The sequence below is a fragment of the Tachysurus vachellii genome, chromosome 2, assembly GCF_030014155.1.
Source record: "Tachysurus vachellii isolate PV-2020 chromosome 2, HZAU_Pvac_v1, whole genome shotgun sequence".
NCBI lineage: Eukaryota > Metazoa > Chordata > Actinopteri > Siluriformes > Bagridae > Tachysurus > Tachysurus vachellii.
Window position 1 is genome coordinate 39940358 of NC_083461.1, and position 10603 is coordinate 39950960.

Consider the following 10603-nt stretch of genomic DNA (forward strand, 5'->3'; position numbering starts at 1 on the left):
GAACTCTAAATTGTTAAATTATTCCTTAGTGAAACCACAGAAAACCCGTTTTTTTTGTGTGTGAAAGTGGTTCAACTGTGTCTCATAAGATCCCTGGAGGTGTCACGTGATGATCAGTGTGATATAAAACTAGATCTGTAACATGGTTTTAAATCCACTTTTAGATAAAGTCAGTTCAAAAGTAAATACGCAATCTTCTCTGTAAAGAAAACCTTTAAATAATTACGCTGTGTTTTTGTCTCTCACACACACACACACACACACACACACACACACACACACACAAGGCTCAGGACTAAATTTAGAACCCTATCATATTAACCAAGTCTGAGATTCATGTTCTTAGAGGTGCAGAAACACCAGTTTGAGTTACGCCTCAACAACTCTGAGAACACAACAGGTGTGTGTGTGTGTGTGTATAGAGTGCTATCGTAATTCTTCAACGCTATGAGCAGGCACAACTGACAGGGGTCTATCAGCAGTGTCACGTTTCCAAATCTTTTTCACGTTCAGCCGAGCGAGCCGTTTATAATGCGCTCAAGAGTGCACAAGTGAACGACACTAGGGCACTTAACCTGACATCAGCACCTGCTGACTCTGAAGCTCCGCCCACTCAGCAACTAATCATTCAAATTATTCCTGTTTGTTTACATTTTAATGTTGTGCCTTAATCAGACAGAATCAGCCATACACTGTCCCCAAGGGTTCTCAGGGTTCTTCAACCTGGAACTTCCACTAATAAGAAAACCCTGGTGTGGAGATTTACATAGAACCCTGGGATCAAGATGTCAAAAGGACTTCAGCAGTTTCCCACAGCTGGAAATTCTGGGGTATTTAACTGTTTTTAAACCAACAGTTTTAGTGTTTATTCTGAAGTGTGAAGGACTGCCGGTTCTCCACAACCAGGGTTCGAAACCCGCTCGCTAGCCTGTGCTGGGTTTGTAGGTCTAGTGAGAACACAATGTATAAAACACTAAGTTCAGGTCAGAATGCAGTTCACTGAGATCCAGAACATTCCCCAGAGAACTGAAGTGATCTGTGAAGTTACCTAGCGTGCTGAGTAGCCGTGTAAATAAAGTAAGGGTCAGAGAAATACAACTCAGACGGTCATTTGTTAAGTATTTTATTGCTCCACTGACATCAACTCGAATCCCTCTTCTAATGATCATCTAGTGAACTTGACTCGAGGGGATAAAGCGATAGAACCGGGCCTCGAGTGGCAGTGTGGACGTGAGAACTGAGACACAGCCGGGGTTTCTGCTGATGCTGACGTGCAGCGAGGCTACAGAGACGCCCTTCGGAGCGTTGGCACTCGTAACGTCCCCAGAGGAAGCAGCACACTGTCTGGAATCTTGGCTTATGTAAAAATGACCGTTTAAGACTGAACCGAGATGCCTGACACGTGCCAGGTCCGATCTAACAGGCGAGGTTTTAACAACAGACATTTAACAGCATTTTATAGAACTGGTTCACTTCTTTTTGATTTTTAAGGCAAGTACAGTGGCACAAGTGAAAAGGATTCTCTCGTTAAACAAACAAAAAAAAAAACAGTTCATGTAGCCTAAATGTAGTCAGACGAGATGCGATGTGATTGGACGGTTTGCTTCATAGAGATAGGTGGCTAAAATTAGCTAAGATGGAAATAACATAAGTCTCAGGAAGCAGTGGGACTTCCTGTCTTGTATAAACAACAGGTGAACTGGACAGGAAGTTAAAGGCTGCCATTGAAGTGAATGAACTTCAGGATGCCACTTAGGCTCCGCCTTCTAAAATGTGGTGATTGTTTTACAGACAATCTGGAGTTAGATGAGAAGAAACGGCTGCTGATGTTCAGAGATCAGGGAGTTTAATAACACTGTCTGAAATGACTATCAGAAGATTTGTTTGCAGACAAAGACTTTGTTCACAAAACTATAAGGCAAACTTGTTACTAATCCACTAGGTTTGATCCTTCGCCATGTTTTTCTGTCATTAAAAAAAAAGGCTTTGATGGAACATCACAGGAAGACTACGGCTGGGTTCCGGTACAGTTTTACACACCGCTATGGAGTGAATATCTACACTGCTAAGTCAAGAAGAACCGGAGCAGCTGGAGGAATAAAACACTAATTCTGAAATGTTTACATAATGAGAAGTTTTGGTCCAGCTGCTTCTGAAGTTCGTCTTTAATCATTTCTATAAGCACGTCGTGACCGGAGGCCCTTCGGAATTTCATCTCGGGAATTTAAAGCATGATCGAACGAAGTAAAATCCGAAGCCAAACCATCGTGTTTGTGGTTAATGCCCCAGGAGCCAGTCTGGGGGCAGTGACTAGAGGACAAGGGCATGTCAAGAAGGTTACAGCCTGATAGAGACTGGAGAAAATAACACTGAAAAGGTTGTGACCTTTGACCTCTGGGATTGACGCACGTGTGAGAATAGTGATGGTGGCTTCAGGAGATTTCTCATAGGCACAAAGGGTTCGTTTGAGCTGCCACAAAAAGATCCGTCGGGGGGGGGGGGGGGGGGGGGAATTAGAGAAAGAGAGCAGGAGACAAACAACAAAGTGCACAGATTCTGGACACTATCAGCTGGTAGGTGATGAACATCCTAAATCACAGGATACGAGCTTTCTACATCATCATCATCAACATCATCATCATCAAACACATCAAAACTGATTGGCAAGAAAACAGACAAGAAAACAAGAAAATGCCCCTTTAAAAGGAAGAAAGAAAGAAAGTCAAAGCGCTGTAAGATGATGAGAGTCTGCAGAGAGGCTGAGATTCAGCTGAAATCTACATCAGGGATCAGACCTAGTGATGCTGTGTGCAGGCACACACACACTTACACACACAAACACACCCCCACACACACTTTTACACACCGCCCAAAAAAACACACGCACGCACACACTTTTAAACACACTCTTTTACACACCCACACACACGCACACACTTACTTTCTACTCCTGAAAGCTGCTCTGAGCTGCAGAACCAGAGGCATGTAGTTTAAGTCCAGTTCTGCTTTTAGATTACAGACTTCTGGATGTCACCTGTCTTGTGTTTGAGTTTTAAAAACATTTCTGCCTGTAATTTTGCTCCCATCTCCGTTACTCTATCCTGGACCTGAACTATTTAACGTTACTGACTTCTGGATCAGATCCGTTTACCTGCTCCTGGTTCAGCTTTCTGGAGTTTTGAGCTTGGACTATTTGAGTTAACGAGGTTTGGACTCGAGATGATCATTAATCTGCGTGTGGGCAGGAGACCACATGCTCATGAACCAGGTCAGAGAGAGTAAAAGCCCTGATTCCGTCTCGACTTACTGGAAGTAAACTTTCATCCCACGTGGTGTTCATCATATCAGGGTAAAGTCTCCGGGCTGCGTGACACGAGCTCTGAACACCAAGAATCAGTGGAGGGTTTAAAAGCATCACAGTGATGATCAGGATCTAACAAAAGCCTCTGAAGTGATGAGCTCTGCTTCGTGCTCTTGAGCTCTAAGTGCATTACACAAGCTGTTACGTGGGGAAGGTGAAGATTTTTTTGGCAGTAAGAAAGGGCAGAAACATCTGGGGCAGTTTGTGATTGGTCAGAGTATCACTCGGCGACAGGATGAGTCAGTTAAAGCTTTGTGTGGTTAAAAAAAAACAAACAAACAAACAAACAAACAAACAAGTAAAACCACCTTCTCCCAAATCTCACACAATATTACACTTCAGTTTAGGAAAAAGGAAAGGGGAAAAAAAAAAAAAAAAAAAAAAAGGGCAAATATTCATGATGTAAAAACAGTATTACAAAATAAAACGCCGGCACGAGTCCAGAAAATTTAAGGCAGTCACCAACGAGGATTAAAAGGCAGCTATGACAGAGAGCTCGGGCGAGTAAAACCGCACAAACTCTTTTTTTTTGTTTGTTTTTGTTTTTTTTTTAAACTTCCGAGCACAAACGCTCATGAGAAATATACAAAACTATTTGGTAACAAAAGGTTACTAAATGTTATAAAATCAAGGGAAAAAAAAAAAAAAGGTGAAAAATGTACCTTAGCTAAAGCTTATAAAATTATACATCGATAAAAAATAATAATAATATTCCTTGGTCCTTGAAAACTATATTACTATGTGATAACCTTTTTCTTCCACGTCGGAGCGTCTGAGCCCTTCTGAAGAATTTTCTTCCCGTGTTTTTACGGTTTGGCAAAAGCCACGATTAGTTTCGTTTTATTTCCGTGAAAGAAAAAAGAAAAGAAAAAAAGAAAAAAAAAGAGCTGGTCTTGAGTTTGATTTTTCTCTCAGAGTTTCATCCATTCAGCAACATCGTTGTCCTTTATTGGAGAACCTGAAAGGTGGAGGATTAAATTTGCCTTTCATCGCCACACAGGTTAGGACACGGACATGGCAGAGGAAGAAGAGGACGAGGAAGAAACGCCGCCAGATGTCGGGAATCCAGCCTGACTGTCGAGCCTCGACTGCAGAATATGGCTCGAGGAAGATGAAGACAAAGAGGAGGATGAAGAGGGCGAGGAAGCAGAGCCCGAGCGCAGGATGGCACCTGCTGCACTGCAGTGTGGGCGTGGCCCTGGCTCAGGTGTGTAAGTGAAGGTGAGTGCTGTAGAGTAGATGATGCCGTCGCTGCGCACCAGAGTGACGGGAACCTGGACGGGCTGCCGAACCCAACGCCATCCCTCACGGAATGCAGAGATATCAGGAACCACGCAGAGAACACTCTCACCACACCTACACACACACACACACACACAGGTTTTACACCTCCAGCACTCAGAGAGGTCACATCTCTAACATTCACTATATTCACTCAGTACACAGGGACTCTGTCATTAACTCACCTGTACATGGTGTCTGCCTCCACATCACCAAACCACACTCTGAGGTTTGGAGTAAAGTTCTGACCAGTCAGCTCCAGCATGGCCACATCACCCCCTCCGTTCAGCTGAGACACACACATACAAACACACACACACACACACACACACACACACACACAGAGAAACACACACACACACACACAGAGAAACACACACACACACACACACACACAGAGAAACACAGAAACACACACACAAACACACACACAGAGAAACACAGAGAAACACAGACACACACAGAAACACAGACACACACAGAAACACAGACACACACAGAAACACAGACACACACAGAAACACAGAGAAACACAGAAACACACACACAGAGAAACACAGAAACACACACAGAGAAACACATAAACACACACACAGAGAAACACAGAAACACACACACACACAGAGAAACACAGAAACACACACACACAGAAACACACACACACAGAAACACACACACACAGAAACACACACACACACACACAGAAACACACACACACACACACAGAAACACACACACACACACACACACACACACAGAGAAACACACACACACACACACACACAGAGACACACACACACACACACACACAGAGAAACACACACACACACACACAGAGAAACACACACACACACACACACAGAGAAACACACACACACACACACACACACACAGAGAAACACACACACACACACACAGAGAAACACACACACACACACACACACAGAGAAACACACACACACACACACACAGAGAAACACACACACACACACAGAGAAACACACACACACACACACAGAGAAACACACACACACACACAGAGAAACACACACACACACACAGAGAAACACACACACACACACACACACACACACAGAGAAACACACACACACACACACACACAGAGAAACACACACACACACACACACACACACAGAAACACACACACACACACACACACACACAGAAACACACACACACACACACACACAGAAACACACACACACAGAAACACACACACACAGAAACACACACACACACAGAAACACACACACACACACAGAAACACACACACACACACAGAAACACACACACACACACAGAAACACACACACACACACACAGAAACACACACACACACACACAGAAACACACAGAAACACACACACACACACACACAGAAACACACACACACACAAACACACAGAAACACACACACACACACACACACACAGAAACACACACAGAAACACACACACACACAGAGAAACACACACACACACAGAGAAACACACACACACACAGAGAAACACACACACACAGAGAAACACACACACACACAGAGAAACACACACACACACAGAGAAACACACACACACACAGAGAAACACACACACACACAGAGAAACACACACACACACAGAGAAACACACACACACACAGAGAAACACACACACACACAGAGAAACACACACACACACAGAGAAACACACACACACACAGAGAAACACACACACACACAGAGAAACACACACACACACACACAGAGAAACACACACACACACACACACACAGAGAAACACACACACACACACACACACAGAGAAACACACACACACACACACACACAGAGAAACACACACACACACACACAGAGAAACACACACACACACACACAGAGAAACACACACACACACACAGAGAAACACACACACACACAGAGAAACACACACACACACAGAGAAACACACACACACACAGAGAAACACACACACACACACAGAGAAACACACACACACACACACAGAGAAACACACACACACACACAGAGAAACACACACACACACACAGAGAAACACACACACACACAGAGAAACACACACACACACACAGAGAAACACACACACACACAGAGAAACACACACACACACAGAGAAACACACACACACACACAGAAAGACACACACACACAGAAAGACACACACACACAGAGAGAAACACACACACACAGAGAGAAACACACACACACACAGAGAAACACACACACACACAGAGAAACACACACACACAGAGAGAAACACACACACACAGAGAGAAACACACACACACAGAGAGAAACACACACACACACAGAGAGAAACACACACACACAGAGAGAAACACACACACACAGAGAGAAACACACACACACACACAGAGAGAGAGAAACACACACACACAGACACACACACACACAGAGAAACACACACACACAGAGAAACACACACACACAGAGAAACACACACACACAGAGAAACACACACACACAGAGAAACACACACACACAGAGAAACACACACACACAGAGAAACACACACACACAGAGAAACACACACACACACACACAAACACACACACACACAGAGAAACACACACACACACACACAAACACACACACACACAGAGAAACACACACACACACAGAGAAACACACACACACAGAGAAACACACACACACAGAGAAACACACACACACACACACAGACAGACACAGTGACACACACACACACACACACAGAGAAACACACACACACAGAGAAACACACACACACAGAGAAACACACACACACAGAGAAACACACACACACACACACAGACAGACACAGTGACACAAACACACACACACACAGAGAAACACACACACACAGAGAAACACACACACACAGAGAAACACACACACACAGAGAAACACACACACACACACACAAACACACACACACACAGAGAAACACACACACACAGAGAAACACACACACAGAGAGAAACAAACACACAGAAATTAACATAGTACTGATACATTTCTACAGACAAAACAAATGGAGGACCTTTATTTCTGGTCTCCATCACCGTTAATGATGCACATTTTCTAAATCTCAATAAGTAATAATATTTTCCCCCCAAAACTGAACAATGAATTTGAACTGGTCCAGTTTAGTGAGAACGGCAGACTGCTGATATCCTGAGTTATTGCTATTATATCTGAATGAACATGTTCAAGTTACCTGTAAACTCTCAACCACAGGTACAGGTGTGACAGGGTGTGTGACAGGGCCCATGCCCTCGTAGAAGGTGTACTCGGCTTTATCTGTGCTGATGATGGTCCACGACGCACCGTCATTAATCATCTCTTTGTTTGTTTCTTTGGGACACGGTGTCGCCTGGAAACATTCAAATTACAGTGAAGGAGACGTGTGAGTGTGTGTGTGTGTACACGTGTGTGAGAGAGAGAAACAGAGAGAAACAGAGAGAGACAGAGAGAGACAGAGAGAAACAGAGAGAGACAGAGAGAGACGCACAGACAGAGAGACAGACACTCACCTGGAACTGGATGATACGTTCCTGAGAGAGACACAGGTACATGCGCTCTGTGTCCTTCAGGTAAAATGCACACTTGTGAAGCTGCGACACAGGATCATCTGCATCCATCAGTGCTGTCTGCTTATCCACCTTACGGATTATCTACACACAGGAAATTACAAACTAAACATTTCACTTGAATGTCAAAAAGAATGTTTTTTTAATAAGGATAAAAACGTGTGTGTATTCTCACCAGCCTCGGTAAAGCCATGCCTGTGACTGAACACACCAGTTTAACCGTCTGACCGTAATGGATGTATCCGTCTCTCACTGTAAACTCCTCCCCCTCAGACTCGTCATCATCCACTACAGGGGAGAGGAAAAAAGTCTGACATGTCAAACACTGGACAGGGATAAAGGGCAAAAAATTAGTCAGTGACTGGGAGCTGTGTGTGTGTGTGTGTGTGTGTGTGTGTGAGAGAGAGAGCGAGAGAGAGAAAGAGAGAGGGAGACAGAGAGAGAGACTCACACAGGTGGATGTAAAAGGCCCCCCACTGCTGAGAGCTGGCATGGAAGTTTCCTCCCTCTACATGGAGATATCTGGTGCTGACTGTCTGAGAGCGTAACCGATTAAACAGAGCCACTTTAGTGCCTGACGCTATACACACTGAGAGAGAGAGAGAGAGAGAGTGAGAGTTATGTTAAATTACCTTTACATTAATTTAAAATGCTCAGAAGTGAAAACAGGTCTGAATTAACAAATGAAAAACACAAATGTAAAAATCAATTGCTATCGAATGACGACTCACAGTCTGCGTTCTTCAAAGACTGTTTCTTCTTGGAAGGTTTGGAGATGACTTTAATGCGTTTGCTAAGGAAGACGCCGATTTCTGCACTGTTCCCGTAGAACATCTTCACCGTCAGCATGAAGTGCTTCCTCTTGTCTGAGTCGGATATGTACAACGTTTTGGCCGTGCAGAAGTTCTGAAGGGAAACAAAGAGGGAAGAAGGGAGAGGAGGAGAGACGGAGGTGTGAAGAAGAGTGAGACCAATCAGGACAAAACAAATGCTTAATAATTACTTACACTGTTTTTTTAGTATCCTTGCAATGTTTTTCTTCTCTTAATGAGATTTAATAGTGTGTAAGAATGTATGTATTTGGGTGTGTGTGTGTGTGTGCACCACCTTGCCCTCCAGGTTGAGCTGCTGCATTTCCTGCTCACTGTTCCCGATGCCGATAAATGCGCAGGGTTGTGCCTCCTGCTCCGAGCATCCCTCTCTCTCCATCTGCTCCTTCTTCTTCTTCCAGCCGCAGCCCATCAGGTACACACACGGAGGCGGGCAGAAGAACCTGAACACAATATGTTACAGACCTTAAGATGAAAAAACTCTCACTTATGACCCTTATGCATGAAATTTACACGTGTCCAGAGTCACTGTGAAACACAAAGGAGCCAGCAGTGTGGAAAAACCTTAAATACAATAAATATTTTATGTTCCTAACATCTTGCATATTTCTGGAGTTTCTTTCTGGCATCTATGACACACCCATTCCACTGGAGAAAAGTTCCTGAATTTACTTTCTCAAGACACTTGCATTCTTTATGGTGATAAATCATATGACATTTTTAAACCAATATTACAGATGAATTGCCTCCTAATGCTCTACTAACTAGTCAGACCTCAGTCCCAGCCCCCATAACACCTCTTTTACCAGAATCCACAACCCATGGCATCAAAACCCACCGTAACCCAATGAGACTGCAAAACATCAGCACAACACACACACCTCTTTTCATTGCCGTACGATTTCTGTGCAACTTTTGCGTGTAATATCAGCACCGTTTGATCTCCTCTCTCCTTCAAGTAATTACGCATTGCCTCTCTGGGGAAGAAAAAAAAACACATTTAAGTCAATTAACAAAACAATATCTAGAATATAGAATACATATTAATTTAAAAGACAAGATCTGTACCTTGTAAGGCGCTTTGGCTGAGGAAGCTCCCCGAATTTCCTGCATAAACAAATCAAAAGAAAGGATATAATTACACAAAGCAGCACTAGACTTACAGGTGAGGTTTGCGCATGCGCAAATCCAACACAGCTGGTTGACAGTTTGGATGAATAATAAACACACAAAAATAAAAAGTAAACAGTTACGTTTTTAAACTCTGCTCTGTTTTATTTAGGAGTAAAACAAGCCTGAGTGAAAGCCACACTTGTGTGTTATTATATCTGATGGAAACCGTTAGCAGCTAATAGGCTAACAGTCAAAAATATCTATGGCTAACAGTGAGCTAACAGGGAGCTAACAGGCTAACAGATAGCAAACAGGCTAACAGATAGCAAACAGGCTAACAGATAGCAAACAGGCTAACAGATAGCAAACAGGCTAACAGTTAGCA

At 43.5% G+C, this 10603-nt stretch overlaps 1 protein-coding gene across 2 annotated transcripts in view; it reads right to left on the reverse strand.

Annotated features, from left to right (window-relative positions):
- Positions 1 to 1110: 1110 nt before the first annotated feature.
- Positions 1111 to 10603, reverse strand: part of rbpja (recombination signal binding protein for immunoglobulin kappa J region a) — a 10044-nt gene continuing 551 nt past the window's right edge. For both annotated transcript variants that reach the window (XM_060864685.1, XM_060864684.1), the window contains exons 2-11: positions 10174 to 10212; positions 9987 to 10082; positions 9383 to 9548; positions 9007 to 9181; positions 8727 to 8864; positions 8451 to 8563; positions 8219 to 8359; positions 7903 to 8058; positions 4828 to 4931; positions 1111 to 4717 (exon numbers count right to left, since the gene is read on the reverse strand). In XM_060864685.1, coding sequence (XP_060720668.1) covers positions 4363 to 4717; positions 4828 to 4931; positions 7903 to 8058; positions 8219 to 8359; positions 8451 to 8563; positions 8727 to 8864; positions 9007 to 9181; positions 9383 to 9548; positions 9987 to 10082; positions 10174 to 10212 — 1483 coding nt within the window. In that variant the 3' untranslated portion in view covers positions 1111 to 4362. The remainder of the gene's footprint in view (positions 4718 to 4827; positions 4932 to 7902; positions 8059 to 8218; positions 8360 to 8450; positions 8564 to 8726; positions 8865 to 9006; positions 9182 to 9382; positions 9549 to 9986; positions 10083 to 10173; positions 10213 to 10603) is intronic.